General features: G+C 44.3%; 1 protein-coding gene across 2 annotated transcripts in view; it reads right to left on the bottom strand.

The window, feature by feature from the left end:
* The window catches only part of CFAP99 (cilia and flagella associated protein 99), a 199,707-nt gene that overhangs the window by 29,687 nt on the left and 151,911 nt on the right, over positions 1 to 18,109 (bottom strand). For both annotated transcript variants that reach the window (XM_069203675.1, XM_069203667.1), the window contains exons 10-12: positions 16,055 to 16,143; positions 12,356 to 12,560; positions 1,658 to 1,799 (exon numbers count right to left, since the gene is read on the bottom strand). In XM_069203675.1, the coding sequence (XP_069059776.1) occupies positions 1,658 to 1,799; positions 12,356 to 12,560; positions 16,055 to 16,143 (436 nt within the window). The remainder of the gene's footprint in view (positions 1 to 1,657; positions 1,800 to 12,355; positions 12,561 to 16,054; positions 16,144 to 18,109) is intronic.

Below are 18,109 nucleotides of genomic sequence, written 5' to 3' on the forward strand. Positions count from 1 at the left end.
TGGATTGATTAGGGCAGCTCTTCCAGGATCGACAAAGGAGAAGAGCACTACGGAGGTTGCACGGCCTGTGGGTAAGTGCTATTTTTTATTTGAAATGTGCGGTGCATGTGTTTATAATGCATGTATGTGTGTAATGCATGTAAGTGTAGTGTTGGTTTTTACTTATTGTTATGGTTTGGACTTTAGGTGGGAGGGGTGCTTTACTTTGGGGTTTTGGAGGGACGGTGTTTTATTAATTTTTTTGGGCCACTTGCGCCGCAACTTTCAAAGGGTACCAGCCACTGGAGTATAGAGCCTACACTGATAAGTTTAATCTAGATGGTGTTTTCGGTGGCTGTGCAGTGGGTGGTAGTGATGAGCAGAATATTTATGAGATTGCTTAGTTTGGAGGTGCAAAGTGTGCCGGTGCATGGGTTGTGGTGTGAGATGGTTGTGATGTGTCATGCAGAGGTGGGGAGGATGCACATGGCAGAAGTGTTGTTGAGTTGGCGCTGTATCAGGTGACAGATGCAGGAAGTTCTGGCCCTTTCCGGTCACATCAGGTTCAGACATTTGGTGCCCATGTAACTGTTCTCCCTTAGCTATGAACAATACAATTATGGCGGGGAGCACTTGTAGTATATTGAGTGGTGGGTGGCTGGCCAGGAGGCAGGCCATGTGAACCCTACTGTATCCATTAACTACAGGGCACTTCTAGATGGGCAAGTGGGCTGCTTGGCTTTGGAGTTCTTGCTGTGGTGTGAAGGCCTCAAAATCCTGATTGAGATACTAGGCTAACTTCAGTGAAAATGGTGGGGGATATTAACCACACAATCCAGAGTAAATTATCTGGCACAGAGTTTGGTGGCCTTACCTCAGTCAAATTTCACCATGAAAAGTGTGGTCCCCTGTGAAGAAAAGGTAAGTAAATTGCCTATGACATTCTGGAACTCACCGCAATCATATTTTGGAGACTAATCCCATAGATACCGATATGTACCCAAACTTTGGGGGTACATTCCCACCACCCACATTTGCCAGCCTAAATTCTGCTAGCAGTGATACAAACTGATGAACGTTCTGCAAGACTTTTTCTGTCAATTCGCTGTAATGATGGTGGATTCAGCCACTTTGGCAGAGAAGACTTTGTGACTTTGGCAGAAACCTTTGAGCTTGGCAATATGTTTCCTATTGCCTTAGAGAAGGAAAATCCTCCACAACAGCAGACATAAATAGACTTTAAACCTCCTTTAGAGATGTAAAGGATGGCAGCTGATTTCTTCTGTGTCTCCCCCTCACTTTAAAGGATAGAATTGTAGGAAAGAAGGGGGAGGACCTTTGGTCTGATACTGGATCCAAAAAAAAAGGAAGAAGAGGAATTGAATATACTTACGGTGCAAAACAATGGGGTAAAGGATTTATGCTGCTAAAGTACAGCAGTTTGATCTCATACTTTTCTGTTAAATTGCTACACCACAGTTTTCAACTTATCTACCAAAAGCACATGATGACCAATAACTAGGTGTGGAAGGAGCTACCTGTTAGAGGAAATACTAATTGGCTTTAAATCTACATAGTTTCCTAACATGAGGCAAAACGAACATAAAGTAACATCGCCATAGAATAACCAAAGGTCTTATTCACAATAAAGATATCTATAGTTGGATAACACCCATACCTATTTGTTGCTTGTATTTCTGGAGCTTTTTTCGTGCATCTTTTGTGTTTTTGTGTCCCTCTGCCACCTGTTCCACCAGGTCTCTCATTTCTTTCTCTTCCTGGAGGCGTTTTTCTGCATATTGGCGCATGAGTTCTTCCGTCTAGGCAAAAAACAAATACGTGATTGAGAACATGATAATTTGCCACAAAGTAAGCAAGATCTCAGGCGGTATGCAGATGCAAGCAGTGAACTTATAAAAATGTGGATGAATGTTTTCTTACTGGTCCAGAAATGATAAGCCCTCCTGAAGCAGCAAATAATGGAAACTGAGGAAATCTGAAGAATGAGTGTTCAGCTTCTCTTACTAATAACATGCCATTCTTGTGAGATAGGTGAAGGGGAAATCATAGGCTGCAAGTGCCTGATATTTAGTACTCTCATTCTTTACTCGTTATTTAATTAAAAGATTCCTAAAATGCAGGCTAGTCCCATGCAAAATGGATAAATAAAAAGAAACAAATTACACAAAAAAAAGATAAAACAGGAAAAGAACAAAGGCAAAAACTCAAAATGACAAATACAATATGGAAAAGTGAGATTCAACACAAAAACAAGGCAAACTAAATGTAACTTTATGGAGCTCTTATATGTGCTCATATAACAGAGGCCTGTAAGAGGACAAGAAGGGATTGTCGTACCAAGATGTTTGATTAGGACGCGAAAGAACAGTGAGTACCTCAAAATGTGCAAGAGTGATGCCAACTTTATTGCGGTGGGGAAGGCATTCCATATTTAAGAGATGTAACCTGAGACTTGTTTGTTGTGTTTTTTTGTTGAACCGGGAAACTGTTGGATGCCTGGGGTTTCCCCTACTTCTGAGTTTCTATAAGTTGCTAGACCTTTTGAATTTTATGGGGAAGAGAGTAGGAGCTGACAGCCTTGAATGTCAGACATGATGCTTTAAAGAAGCATCTTGTTTCTAAGGGCATCTATTTAAGTGACATGGGCACAGGGGAGTTATACTCAATGTTACACTTCCTAATGGTTATGATTAAACATGCTTCAGATTACAGAACTGCTTTTAGCGTTGATGCCAGTCTTTGGGGAATGATAATTAGGTGTATTTTTCCTATAATCAATACACAAGAGTCAAGCACAATCTACCCATAGGTGGATATTCAACAGTCAACTATGGAATGTAAGCTTCCAGGTTCCGCTCCTCTGCCTGGGCACCCTCCTCCCCTCCCCCTGCCAGCAGCAGCAGCTCAAACAGCAGCTGCAAACTTTTTACTACAAAACGATAATAAACGATGTTTATTATCGTTTTGTAGTAAAAGGGGCGGGGCATTGGGGATGACAGCCATGGAGGGGAATGCACAAAGCACTCCCCTCAGTGTGCATGTATGTTTGGCCGGCTGTCTCGGCCGGCCAAACACACATGCGCACTGGGCTCTCTCCAGCCCGGCACTTTGTTGTAAGGCTGGAGAGAACAGGCACAGGCTCTCAGTCTGCCTGAGAGCGCCCTGGCTGGGCGCTCCCAGCCAATCCTAACGCTGCTCTGAGCAGCATCGTGATTGGCCGCAGGGCAGGCTGGGAGCCGGTGCCTGCCACAGCAGAGGAGCGGTGCGGTGGTGGCGTTAGCAGTGATGATGCAAGTAAGTGTATTTTTAAAAAAAAATATTAATTACCCCCGCGTCCCCGCGCAACGCCCCGCCCCTACAAAGTACTGAGAGCTGCTCCTGTATGCTTCCAACAATACATTTCACTTTCCTATGACCTTTTGTTGTGCTTTTGTTTGGGAAACGTGTTATGAACCAGGCTTAAAGGACAAATTGGTGTGTACATTCATAGACCTAGCCCAATACTTTTTAAACACTGCATCGCTATGTCCCGGAAAGCAAGTACCGCCCCAGACGTGAAACTATGATTACAAGACTTGCTGAAATAGGCCAAAGCTGGGGAGGGGGTGGGACTTAGGGCCCAGGGCAAGATGGCTACACTGTAGTGCAGCTCTGCTGGCTGAGCAATAAAATCTGCTGATTATCCTGCCATCCACCGACTATACAACTAAAGTACAGATAAACTCAGGCTGAGATAAATGTGGAGACCCGCGTGGGCCCATCTGGTGTGACCAATACCCTGTTTGGCGGTGACAAGGGTCTGCAGCTGTTTGCCATGTGGGTTGCGCTGTGGAGGTGAGCCGGCGGCCGCGGCATGCAGTTGGAGGCAGCATAGCAGGACGAGTGCCAAGCACAGGTTCCGGGGTGCGCTTTGGGCCCTCAGCAGGCCCACAACAGAACTAGAGGCTCCCGTTGACTAAGGGAGCTGGCAGCACAGACTCGGGCAGCCGGAGTGCTGTTGGCCACCCGAAGGACCCCAGCATCGAAACAGTGTGTGGCCGCCGCATGCGAAGGAGCCAGGAGAAGGTGGGCCCTCTGTATTTCAATTCTTTCTTAAATATTTCCGAAAACAAACATACAGAAACATAATAACTAAAAAAACATACACAGGATAGTTGGAACATAAGTGTACCAATTATGAATGTCCATAATCATTCCATTCTGAATAATAAAAGAAGAGACTATGAGGACTCAATAAGTAATTATTAAGGAGAAAAAAGGAGAAGGTGGCCCTCTAGCCGCGCAGCTGCTGGTTGTGCACAACCCAGCAACAATTGAACAATGGGGGAGAGTGGGTGCCTGGTGGAAGACTGTGGGACCGAGCACAGTGGTTGGCCCTGAGCTACTGTATAGCCTTCCAGTGAGTACATAGAGCAGTGCCAGGACGCAATAATCAGAGGAGTTGTGATATAAATATAGAGGCATGACTATTTGCTATACCTTGGCTGCCCTGAAGGGTTTGCTTGGGCCCTGGTCCACCCGGGCCCCTCCGCACTGTGATATGTTGCTAGCTGCGAGGTAACAGCACATAACAGCACCCCGGCTCAAATCGGACCACCCCCCATTCAAAGGATGCACATCATGTAACTGGCTTCTAAGCTCCACGCTAGCCAGCAGCCACAGCACGGAGAACTGATTGGGGGTCAACGCTTACGCAGCCAGGGACTCGCCACAAATGCATAGCACCAATAAGGTGGTGGCCTTATGCCCCAATGTGTATCAATCATTGATATCACCCATAGAGCCTGCACCCTCACGACATGCCCTGCTCCTTGCTCCCGGGAACAGATGAAAAAGAAAGCGGAGAATGGCAGATGTCAGGATTCTGTTATGAAGCGATGACTACAGACTGCCTGCTGTTGAAGTGCAACACATTGCAGATCCTTGCTTGAGTGGGTCCGTACAGCAAAAAGTACAAAACACGTGAGAGGCATTGAGGGTGCTGTCTTTAAAGGTGGTGCTCTGACTGTGAACTCAATTGCGTGGGCTCCCCTGCTGCCCGTAGCGCCCTGAACAAATTTGGCTATGGGTGTCATTACTCCTAAAGGGGTGCCGGAGGGGGACAGTGCATGGAGCGACACACGGGGAACAGTTGCGAGCACCTTCCTGTGGTTATCACCCCATACGACCACACTCCTTGGAACCGAGCCTGAGTCAGTGATACAGCGTAGCTCGCGGACAACGATTGTGTGTGGAACCATATAGAAACTACAGTGGAAACCCTTCCTGGCGAACATGTCAAAAACGGACCAGAGTCAAACATGTCTCACTTTTGAAAATTGGCACACTACCAAGCCACCACAGGATATGCACCAGGCCCAAGACCAGGACTTGGACCCCACAACTAAGATCGCATAGGAGACCACACTGCTGGCAATGCAACAAAGTCTCCAGTCTATTCACAGGAAAATGATCTCCTTAAATCTGCGCATGAATAACATGGCAGACAAGCTGGATAAACAATCAACAGGCCTCATTGGTGCAGAGCAGTGGCTCTCAACAGCAGAAGATAAGCTGCAAACTGTGAGCTTAAAATGTTTGAATATGGAAAAGGTCCTGGCAATAATACAAGCCAAAAAATGAAAACTTGGAAGCTCGCTCATGACCCAATAACCTACGCATTACTACGGTCCCAAAATCTATAAATACAGGTAAGATGGAGACCTATGTAGAAACAATGCTTACCACATTATTCGGCCTGTCATGACTACTAGTGGTGGAAAGAGCACATAGGTCACTCATGGTGCTGCCGCCGCTAGGAGCGTTCCCGTGCCCTATAACAGTGAAACTATTAAATTACAGAGGCAGGGACACAGTGCTCGGATTGGCACAACAACAAAAGGACATAAACTATCAGGGCAACCAGACTGCATTCTACCCGGACTTCAAGGCGGCAGCCTGGAATTTCCACCCATAGAGAGACAATTACAAAGAGCAGAGATCCCATAAGCCATGCCCAACAGCAGAGTTTTGCAAACCTCAAGGCAGCAAAGGATTTTCTCAAGATTCTTACTGTACTGAAATGAGATCAATCCACAGAAGATATTGACAAGGAAGATACAGAATAATGCGTATGACTATAGACCACTATGACTGCGAAATGCCCTGTGTTTGTGCCACAACAAAGGATGCCCAACAGTGAAAGGGCCCCTCGCCATATTGTGTGGCCTGGTCCGTCGAAATGACCGGATGCGGTGTGATGGCATGTTCCAGACTTATCCCAGCCACCTCTGTTTCACTAGAGGGGAACTGGGAACTCAGGGGCACCTAGAGGGAGCACCCCAAATGACTTGGTTAAATGGAATCGCAGTACATGTCCTGTTGTGGAATGTTATCTGTTTTAATCTAAAAATTGTTGGTAATGGAGATGTCTTTATCAAGGTGGTGATGCTGAAGTAGGTGGGGGGGTGTGCTTGTTTGTTTGAATGCTAGACAGCAAGCAGTCAACCATTATACCATGCTTACTGTGCAACTTCCACTGCTCTACAGACTACAACGTGATACAACACCACATATTCTGACAGTATGGCCCGACCTGGGGAAAATATAACTTTATTGACCTGGAACGTGAGGGGTCTTAATAATCCTCGAAAAACCTAATTGGTCCTCTCCTACTCAGATGGCACAAAATACAGGTTGCTTTCCTGCAGGAAACACACCTGACATGCTACACAGAACAAGAAATCAGCACTAGATGTGTGATGTATAGACTGGCATCGTCTTACTCCTCTTATTTTGGAGGCGTCCTGATGGTTAAACAGGGGGTGCCATTTGTAGCTACTCCCTCCACAGTAGATGACGTGGGTCCCTTGCTCGTTGCGTCACTGGATTCAAGCTAGCCTGGTTGATGAAAGGTGATACCCTGAAACTGGTCCCTGGATGCTTGTTTCCTGTCCAGGGAGGACTTGGCCTGGCAGTTCAGGCTGGACTGTTCCTGTTGGGAAAAGGGTCAAGAGTGATTTGCATATGGCTAGGTCCAAACTGGGGTGATGTGGCGAGCAAAATAACAATGGATTAAACTCAGATTTGTGACTGGGTGTGAGTGTTTGAAAAGTTTCAACACTCCGTCTATCATTTTATTTCATTTTGTGATGTTGCCTTGTGCCCCCTAAGTAGCTAGGGTATGCCCTGACGTCAGTCCCTTGCTCGTTTCGTCACTGGATTCAAGCTAGCCTCGTTGATGAAGGGTGATACCCTGAAACCGGTCCCATTATGCTTGTTTCCTGTCCAGGGAGGACCTGGTCTGGCAGTTTGGGCTGGACTGTTCCCATGGGGAGCAGGGTCAAGACTGATTTGGATATGGCTGGGTCCAAACCAGGGTGACGTGGTGAGCAAAATAACAATGGATTAAACCCAGATCTGTGACTGGGGGTGAGTGTTTGAAATGTTTCACCACTCCACCCATCATTTTGTTTTGTGATGTTGTCTTGTGCGCCCTAAGTGGCTGTGGTATGCCCAGACGTCAGTCCCTTGCTCGCTGCACCACTGGATTCAAGCTAGCCTGGCTGATGAAGGGTGATACCCTGAAACTGGTCCCAGGATGCTTGTTTCCTATCCAAGGAGGACTTGGCCTGGCAGTTCAGGCTGGACTGCTCCTGTGGGGCGCAGGGTCAAGACTGATTTGCATATGGCTGGGTCCAAACTGGGGTGATGTGGCGAGCAAAATAACAATGGATTAAACCCAGATTTGTGACTGGGGGTGATTGTTTGAGAAGTTGTAACACTCCATCCATCATTTTATTTTATTTTGTGATGTTGCCTTGTGCGCCCTAAGTAGGTTGGATATGCCCAGACGTTGGTCCCTTGCTCGCTGCGCCACTGGATTCAAGCTAGCCTGGCTGATGAAGGGTGATACCCTGAAACCGGTTGCAGGATGTATGTTTCCTGTCCAGGGAGGACCTGGCCTGGCAGTTTGGGCTGGACTGTTTCCATGAAGAGCAGGGTCGAGACTGATTTGCATATGGCTGGGTCCAAACTGGGGTGACGTGGTGAGCAAAATAAGGATGGATTAAACTCAAACCTGTGACTGGGCTGAATGTTTCAAAAGTTTCGAAGGAAAGGCCGACACATAATAATCTGTGCATTTTTATTGATTTCATGGACATGAAGCAGCTTCCAGGATGCAAAGTAGTTTTTGATTACGCACAAATAAAAGTACCATGGAATGCATTGCTCTGCTGAAAATATATTTGCAACATTACATTGATGAATTTTCAGCACACTTTCTATCCTCTTCTTTTTGTCTTCCCTTTATATGCCACCTGACATTTATGATCTTAAAAAGTCCTTTCAAGAACATTCAGCATATTAAAGTTGGTCAATAGGATGTCCATCTGGACAGATTAAACACACCAATCATCATGAAAAATATCAACACCCAACGCCCTGCTCCAGGCAGGTCTTGTTTTCTTCGCTCCTTCAGCATACAGATGTGTAAGTTTGTTTAAAGAACCACCACAGGCAAAGAGAGATTGAAAATCAACCTTTTGGAAGCAAATGCTCTTTTCTGTTTTCATTGACATTGACTAGTTATATCAACTTTCTTGATTAGAGGAAAGAGGTACCTTTTCCTGCAAAGCAGAAAATGATATCATACCGTCTGCACATGCTTATCCCCCTTACAGGATTCCTTGCTGAATTCACTGTGGCCACATCTGATTGCAGGCTTACCCCTACATCCACACTGACAAAGGACTGCTGATGCTGGATTCTGAACAACACAGCAGTTGGAAGCCATTATATCCCTCTAATACCTAGGTCATCCAGCTGGATCGCTGGAGGCTTCCACTTCCATTTACAGTATCACGTTCCTAGAGTTATCGGAGCTGGGGCTTGCACCTGTTTACAGTTGACTTGTTCCGCGGGTTTGGTGGCAGCTGGTATGACGCGCTCTGGTGCTTCGCTAACCATAACCGTTTCCGCGCCTTTGGCCTCATTCACAAGAAGAGCCAGCTCCTTTATGAGAAGCGACACCCCCATCCATGAACTGGGGTGTTCGTTCTTGAAGGCCCTCCTGTATACTATGCAAATTTATTTTGTATGCAGGTATTATTCTCAGAGCTTTTCAAAGTTTAACACAAGAACGTAAGACAATTTTTTCAATAACATTTTACAGCTCCAGAAACTGATGAGTTCTAGGTTTCTGATAAAACAAAGAATCGTCCACATCAACAGATAGTTTATTTAAACTCGAACCTGAATTTGAATGATCCCTGTGATGTTGGCATTGTCTTAGGGCATTTACAAAAGGTTGCAGATGTTATGAAAACACATATAGCAAGTGGACAGACCTATAATGTTCCTCCATGAATTGAAAGATATTCGCACATGGCTCAAAATGTGGAAATAGAGTTTATCAATTGTTGTATGAGGTGGAAACAAATCGCCTTTTTTCCCACCTCACAAAAACGAATAAAAAAAAACTGAAGAATTCCAGCATTAACATTAAACAGAGCCACATCACTGCATAAAAAGAGTTTTGTCATCAGATATAGCAGCTGCAGAAGGAGGTCAAATTATCTTGTAATCATACTGATAAGTTCTCAGACATTGTTACTTTCCAGGCTATTCTTAATGAATCCAGACTGATTGGGAAACTCATTTTATTACATACTTCAGCTTTTTGGCCATTTGAGAAGTGAGTTTTTTTTGCATGTATGTCATGCATGTGACTAGCCGACATATTTCCACACAGGTGTGTATTTTAAGACTATGGAATTTCAGGTTGATGTATATCTTGCTGTCTGCAAAAGTATTCCTTTCACTTAGAAGTCCCCAATGTAATTTCATAACAAGAGACTCAGTCCTAGAATGCCATACTCCTGTATTATTAATTTAACAATAGACTCTACTCCAGATTTCAGAGCGTCAGATACCGTTGGGAGGTTTAAGCAATCATGAACGCTTCTTGACAACTGTATTCAGTTCTACACCGGGCGAATACAAAGCCCTGAACAACTTTGCAAAAGCTGAATTTATATTTAAGTCTTTGGTTTTAATTGTATATTTTTGCTCATCAAATATGCATTACAAATGTACAGTGCTTCTCATGTCCTGAGCCCGAAAGCTGGCAACCACCATTCATTCTCCAACCTTCTAAAAAGCGTGCTTAGTTCTAACAAAGACATATTCAGTCTTTTCAATATTTTCTAGTTTCATGTTGAAGAGATGTCCCTCAGTTCTTTGATGGAAACAATTTCTGTCTTCAGATTTAGGGACCTATATATATGTTGGTGGAAAGAAAACTCTGTTACAACAGCGATGGATTACCCTTTCAGCCGACATAATGGTTCACCCACCTGATTTAAATGTGGGCATACCATTGGTGTAACAACAGGGGATACTACTCCGTCTCTGCCGTGGTAAAACCCCTCCAAAAGCCTGATGAAGTAAGGGCTGTCAGAGGCCGAGTGGTATGTCCACTCACCTAAGTTAGGTGACCAGACACAGGTAAATTTCCACTGCCTGTCACTGCCAGGAAAACCTTAGCGGTAAGGAGCAGTGAAAACTGCAAAATGCCCCCCTCGCCAAGTGAGTTTACTCCCAATGGCGTGGGGGGGGGCATTTCTTTTTTTTATTTTAAAAAACAAAATCCTGTTTTGTGGTTTTGTACTGTAGCTTCGCCGTACGACTCTATCATGTTTGACAGAGCTGTACGGCAAACTTACAATACTTTTGCAGGAACCTCCTTGACTGCAGTTCCTGTCAATGGTTGAAATACCCGCAGACCCAACTGACATTTCAAAATTTGGCAGTGGTGACCTCCGCCTGGTGGAGACTGGCAGGAAGGAGTGTGACGAGCACATGGACAATGTATGGTGAGGGGGAGAGGCTGAAAGCAAGCACAGACAACAGCAGGTGGGAGGGGGGACAAGCACATGGATAAAGGAAGGTCGTGTTGAGGGTCTTTGGAAGCACATAAAAAATGGAGGGTGGGCAGGATGGGTGTGGTTGAGCACACGCACAAAGGGGGGTGAGTTGGAGGGGCCGGGGAATTACTCCGAAAATGGAGATTGGGTGGGATGGATCGAGGCTGGCGGAAGCTCATGAACAATGGAGGGTTGGGTGGGGTTGGGAAATCACCCAGACAACAGAGGGTGGGCCGGGGTTACTGTGGGAGGGTCTTGGAGGGAGAGAATATACGAGGGGGACGGCTAAAAAACACACACATTCATGAAGAGTGCTTAAATAACAATAAAAAAGTAGTGCCTGAAAAAGAAGCACTGGAAGGACATGGTAAGGCGTTGATGCTCCAGGGAAGGAACTGAACAGAAGGAAGCCTATTAAAGCTGACAAATAATCAAGAAGCCTTTGAGAGTGACAATGGTAAGGAGTGAGTGGCCTCGGAGCCACCTGCAATAACAAAAGGTCTCACAAGAGTGTCTTAGACGAGACCTAACAAGGCAATGAGAGGATCACATCTCAAGAGAGCCATCCAAATGCGAAGGATGAGCTTGGATCTGGCATTCTTCAAGCTCTTCCACGAAGTTCAGGGCTCAGGTCAAAGACTGTTTGGACAGTTCTGTTCTTAGCAGTTTTCTGAACTGAAGGTGACGAGGTTTCATGCGGATACCAGGCCAGAAACTGTTCCATAACTTCATAACTTGGACCAACAGGAATTCCCCCCAACACATTTAACTGTAAAACACACCTTGTAGCAAGTCTTATTTGCACAAAAATATGTTTCTCGATTGTGACGCTGGTCCTCAGTACATCATTGTGAACTGCAGCTTTTTCTGCATCGACTGCTGGGTATCACACACATTTTTAAAGCGCATTGATAACTGTTGGAGCTATGGGAAGTCTCTGTTGAAAACACTGCAAAGGGAGGGTACTGTAAATCTAACCTGCAAAGGCATAGTGCTCTAAAAGGAAGTTTTCATCAAATGAAATCAAATAACAACTGCCCCTTAAATGTATAATCTGGCTGTTGTGATGTCACAGGGAAACGATTATCAAGGCAAAAAGTTCAGTGGTGCATAGAGGCACAGAGGAGCAGAATGGTAATTTTAATGTAGCAATTACCAGTGTAAAGCGAGGCTTTGGGATAACGTGCTGCTTGCAGATACAAGACGTTCACAATGCTTTCACAGAAAAAAAGATCCTTTCATTTTTTCCCTCCACAAAGGTGAAGCCGCAATATATAAATCATATGCGCGGAATGTAATTCAATTTTGCTGAACTGAAAAGCAGAGCCTGATTTTGTACAGCGTTGATGAATCTCCCTGCGCCTGCTTCTATGCAGGGTGTCAGGCCTCTGATTAAGCTTGTAATGATGGAGGGCACGTCAGGTGCGCGTGCTCCCAGGAAGTGTTACCTCCTCTTTCTTTAGCTCGGCCTTCTTCTTGTTCTCTTGAATGACGTTCTGCCGGGCCAGTAGCGCTTCTTCGCGGCTCAGCTTCCCTTCAAGGCGCCTGCACTCGATCTCTGCCAGCTGCTTCTCCAGGTCTTTTTCCCGCATTTGCTTCTGCCAGGCCAGGAATTCAGAGGAGTCGCGCGCTCCATCAATCAGGTTTTCAATTCTAAGAAAGACAGAATATAGCAAGGGGGGGGGGAGTGTCAAGTGTTTCATCAACAACAACCTGCCAACCAATCAGAAATTACGAAATGCATCTGAAGAGCGTATAATGGAGGATTTAAAGCATGCGGTTCATCCTCGTTATGTCTGCTACTGGCCTTACTAGAGAAAACGACAGTGGATGCACTGTAAGTGAAAAATACAAAGAACTGAGTCCAAAGCTTTCAATGTCTCATAAATATTACAGTCAAATTCATAAAGGAGTTTGTGCTCCTGAGTATAAAATATGGCAATATTCTACTAAGGATTTACATATTCCAGAAAGGTGGAATTTTACTCTTGCAAACTGGGATTTGCTCACATGGGAATTCAGTACGGTACAGAATCCATATGAGGAAATTTAGGACCTGATTTAGAGTTCGGCAGACAGGTTACTCCGACTCAAACGTGATGGATATCCCGTAGCCGTATTACAAGTGCGTTATATCTTAGAGCACCTGTACTATAGCGGACGGGATATCCGTCACAACCATCCACCGGACTCTAAATCAGGCCCTCAGTAGTAGAGTCCGGTCCCTGGTAGTTGCAGTGAAAGTTAGGGAGCAAAAGTCAATGAGCATTAACAAACTTGGAAATTTCAGTGTATTTGCCAGACATTTGCAGATTTCCAATCCTGAAAATGCTTGAAAATGCATTTCTGTTAAGGGCAGGAAGTTAATGCAGGGTCAGAATGGGGTTAACAACAGCCACAAAATCTGAAACTAATGGTCATATAGGGGAAGTGGCTTCTGTAGACGGAAACATATTTTCCTCATAAAGAAATAATAAAAAAAATGTTTTCAGATGCAATCAGATCTTTGTCACATTTCTGCATTAAGTAATATATATGTATGTGAGTATTTCAGGGAATCCGTATCAAATGTAGATTGTGAGAAGTCGTTCAGGAATTCTTTCTCTAAAAAGTCAAAAATGTGTTCCAAAACAAGAGAAAACTTCTGAATTAAAAAAAACACTTTGTAAATTGGGACACCATGCCCTCAGAACCTAAGAGGCTGATTTAAGGCAAGATTACGTCTCAAGACTGCCAGACACGCAGTGGCAGTAGGACCACCACATTACAAGTGTGGCGGTCGGACTGCCAAATGGCCGCTGTCCCCATCAGGATCTCTGACCCTGATGGGCTGACGGTGGTCTTTGCTGTTATCAGCCAGGGCGGCGCTGAAGTTATTGCCGCCCTGCTGATTACACCCATGTTCTCCGCCAGCCTTTTCATGGCAGTTGAAAGGCTTGTGGAGAACAAGTGTTGGTAGGGAGAAGTAGCATTTATACTTGATGTTCGTCTGATGCTGGTACATGTAGATGTTCATGTTATTTTGAGGTTTTGTGGAGCTCGGTGCTTATAGTTTTGTGCTTAACATGTGGGTTAGCTAATGCTTGTGTTCTCCATTTCACTCCCTGCTCTCCTCCACTGTTCTTCATTAACTGTTGTATGTAAGGCCAGAGGTTCGTGGTGAGAAGGTTGGTGGGATGGGATATAATTTGCTAACTTTTTCTATACAACAGTGGTTTGAGGTATGTGTTCCTTTGGAGCTGACTTGTTTTAAACATTGGGATTTGGAGTTGGTCACATCTTTTTTGGCTATGTATCTCTGTGGAGCATTATCAATAAAAAGGTCCTTAAAAAGCCTCCTTTATAATACCAATATTTCAAAAAAACCTACGTCATTGACAAAATACTGACATTTTGTCTCCCCTGTGTGGCTCACAAGACTGCATCTGTCCCCTTTAAACCAACAGTTACAGCAACTGACTCCTTTAATGGGATTATTTCATTAAGGAAGTACAAATGAGTGAGTCCATGACTCCATTCCCTTCCTCCCAGAGAAGCAGCCCATCTTATCACATTCTCATGTCATTTAGGGATGATAACAAAAGAATGTATATGTGTGTAGAAGAAGTGTGACTGGCTCATGTTTATGCAAAAACTCTTGCCTAGACATAATTTGTGCATTGTCATACAGAGCCGGGGGCCGCAAGTGCGATAATTGAAATACATTTTGTGTTATGTACTACTATTGAGTTTGTTGCGATTTGAATTGCCATTAGAGCTCGCTCATGGGGATTATTTCCCCAGTTTAGCACCAGCTGTTTGCTAGCAGTAAAGAAAATTACAAAAAGAGCATTGATACGGTTTATGTTTATTAAGTTCAATTTTAGTATACAAAAGGGCAAATGAGGCTCGAAAACACAGTAAAACTTTGCAGCAGTCTTGCAGTTATTTTACACCAACTTCTAAAGGTTCCCATTGATGTCAGAGTCCACCACTCAAAACATCACTTCATTGCAACTTATAAGGTTTTCAATAAACTCCAGCCCTATTTATTGCCACAATTCATCTGCAAATTGTACGGACACCTACTCCCTACAGTGCCTAGTACTTATCTGAAGTCACTTGTAGGGTAGGGTCCAATAACACTGAATCTGCGTTGCTGGCTTGTTTTGCTCTCCAAACAGGGGTGGCTAAGACTGAGGAGCGTCGCCCCACTGGGTTGTGTGGCAAGGAAAAATAAAATGGTAATAACGCAATGTTATTATCATTTTATTTTTCCTGGGAGTACGGGACGTCATGGGACTGGGCTGGAACGAGGGGGCCGGAGGAGGGCTTTTGCTGCACAAAGTGTGCATATCTCCTTGGCTGGCTGTGTTGGGCCGGCCAAACAGACATGCGCACTTTGCATCTTCTCTACCTGGCTGTATTGCACAACCGGGTGGAGAGCATGCCCAGGCTTCCACTCCCAGTCTGAGTGGCGAAGCAAGCCGCTCAGACCAGTCATGACGCTGCTGTCATGCTGGTGACAGCAGGGTTGTGATTGGCTGGGAGCCTGTGTGTAGCCAGAAAGAGGACGATGATAGAGGGGAGGCAAACGCGTCTCCCCCGAAGGAAAGCTTTAAAAAAAAAAAATGTCAAACCCCTCCCCGTTCCGACCCGCCACCCTCGTTGCGTGGCAGTCGCTACTGTCTCTAAACCTTTTGTACAGGCATGCAAATTTAATCATAGTTGTGTGCAAATCACCCCTGAACACAGCAATGGTTTAAAATAGTGAGGAGGGGCCCTCTGACAAAACAGAAACATAAAGGTTCACTACCTCAGAGCAGGCATCAATCAACCACTAGCTATAAAATGTCCGATGTATAACCTTTGAATTAAATGGGAATACGTGAGCATCTCTTCAGAAGGACTATCAACTAATTAATTAAACCTATAGGAATAGTTAAACACTTGGGAACAGACAGATCTCTCAACACCTATGTACATAATTCCATTTCATATGCAAAAATAAATGTTTTCTATTCACTCTTCCATTGGTCACATCAAATCTTGTAGTGAGAATGAACTTTCTGATGGCTTAACTAGGCATTGACAACACAGGTCCTTGTTCCATATGATACTGTATCTAAACGTATCAGTGCTTGGCTACCTGGGTTTCATGTACCTACTTCTGAAGCTCTTGATCCACTTTGCGCTGGTAGAGGGCTCCTTCTCTCAAGATGGCTGTTGCATTCAATCTTACTGGTATATTGTCAACCTGTTGAAAAGAGAGATAGATATGGTGTTTACAACTGTGCAAGTGCTTGATATAAAATGTATATTCGTTTACTACTGTATAGGTGAATGAAAGACCATACAACGTATCATAAATGGGAGTCCTTTCTTGATTAATTGTAGGGTTCTCGTATGTACCGTTTTCTGATAGTCTGTCTTGTTTTTAGGGGACACTTTGGAGGCTAATTTGCCAATTTTGTGAAGCTTTTCTGCTTCGGATACATGGGGTTTAATTCCACATTTGTCAACAAATTTACCTTCACTTTCCCATCATCTGCCACAACTTTAAAGAAGTTTTTTTCACTTGCAGCAAAATCACTGCACCTGTCCTGCTTCTGGCGCAACCCTCATTTCTACCCCAGTCTAAATTGAGCCAGAGACATTAGGGCAGAATTTCCCAAACGTTTCAATTATGACCTCGCTTGAATAAATACACAATTTAAGAAAGTTTTGTTTTGTAGCTCATACTTAATTTCTCTGTTAACGCCACTGGCAACGTTCAGTATTACCTGGAAAGTGTACATATTGCGCAAGGCCAAATGGGAGGGTAGAACAGCATGGACGACTGATAAACCAACACTCCCCCCCAAAAGTAGTATAAAGTAAAATCAAAATGTATACATTCTCCTTTGTGAATAAAGGTCAACGAGTCCCAAATCAGTTGAATACAAACCCTCACACACTATAAATTCACATTTAACAATGTCCAGGTGCCTGTGAATTCAATATTGAATACATCTGCCACCAAATACTGCAAATTGAATGTTAATCGCTTTAAAGTTGAAAAATATTACATGAAAAGGCTTGTTTAAGCAAAACTACTGAAGCCTAAAAAATGGTGAAAATACAATACATCTTAAAATGTGATACTATGTTTGATGTACTTTCTATGAGATTATGGGCCTAATTATGAGTACGGCGGTCCTGAGACCGCCTTACTCGCGGTGGCAGTCCGAATGCCGCAATCTTGGTGGGCCAACAGCCAGATTATGATCCTGGTGGTCGGACCGCCAGTAAGTTGCAGTTAGTTGAATTTACTGGAAAGTACTTTGCTTTTTCTGATCTGTAGGTGGCAAAATGTCCAATAGTTTCCCAACAGTCACAAGTCATAGGCGTTTAATTCATAAGTGGATTTATTTAAATAGTTTACTTTAATTTGGGTAGGTTATTTTCTGTATTTTGCCTTTATCAATATTACTTTTGTTTTAAGTATTTGATGTTCGCTATTTTATTTTCAATCTTAATGTGTTTATGCATTACAAAATCCATTCACAGAGTCCATTGCTTCTGTATCATCCTGGCTTTGGCACTACGCCTGGGTTTTGATAGGCTAGTTGGGCAGGCTAAGGCCATCTACTATCGCTGAAACACCTACTGCCTCTAAGACATAAAGGCACAGATAGCTGCCCCAAATAGGTCAGTAGATGGACAGATTGACCCAGTCCCACTGACCTACTTCCAGCTAGCAGCACAAGGGTCTCGGCAGCCATGTCCTTGTGGGGTTGTGTAAGGATAGCCAGTCTAAACTCCCTTTATACAAGACCTAGATTGCCTGGACCCTGTGGTGTTGCAGTATATCATGCCTGACTAATCATGTGAATAGTTCTCTATGCAGATTCCCAAGCTGCATCACAACTAGGTTTCAGGTAGCCTGGTCACCAGAGGTCAGACAGGTGCAAGATTAAACACATGCCTACCCCAAACACCTATGTCCCTAGTGTCTCAGCAGCCTCAAAGAGTTTTTAAGGCATTGCTTGAACTCCACACCCACTTACCACCTCTTCTTCTAGCTAATAAGCAATGTTTTGTAGGCCCCCCAGAAAGGATAGGTGACAAATATTTATCAGTGGTCTGACATCCATGGGTAGGCATGTACATGGGCATCAATACCACTACAGATCAATACTCCATGACAAACCAACTGGGATCAGGCTGTCCAACTAGGTGGA

Source organism: Pleurodeles waltl, chromosome 1_2, assembly GCF_031143425.1.
Source record: "Pleurodeles waltl isolate 20211129_DDA chromosome 1_2, aPleWal1.hap1.20221129, whole genome shotgun sequence".
Lineage (NCBI taxonomy): Eukaryota > Metazoa > Chordata > Amphibia > Caudata > Salamandridae > Pleurodeles > Pleurodeles waltl.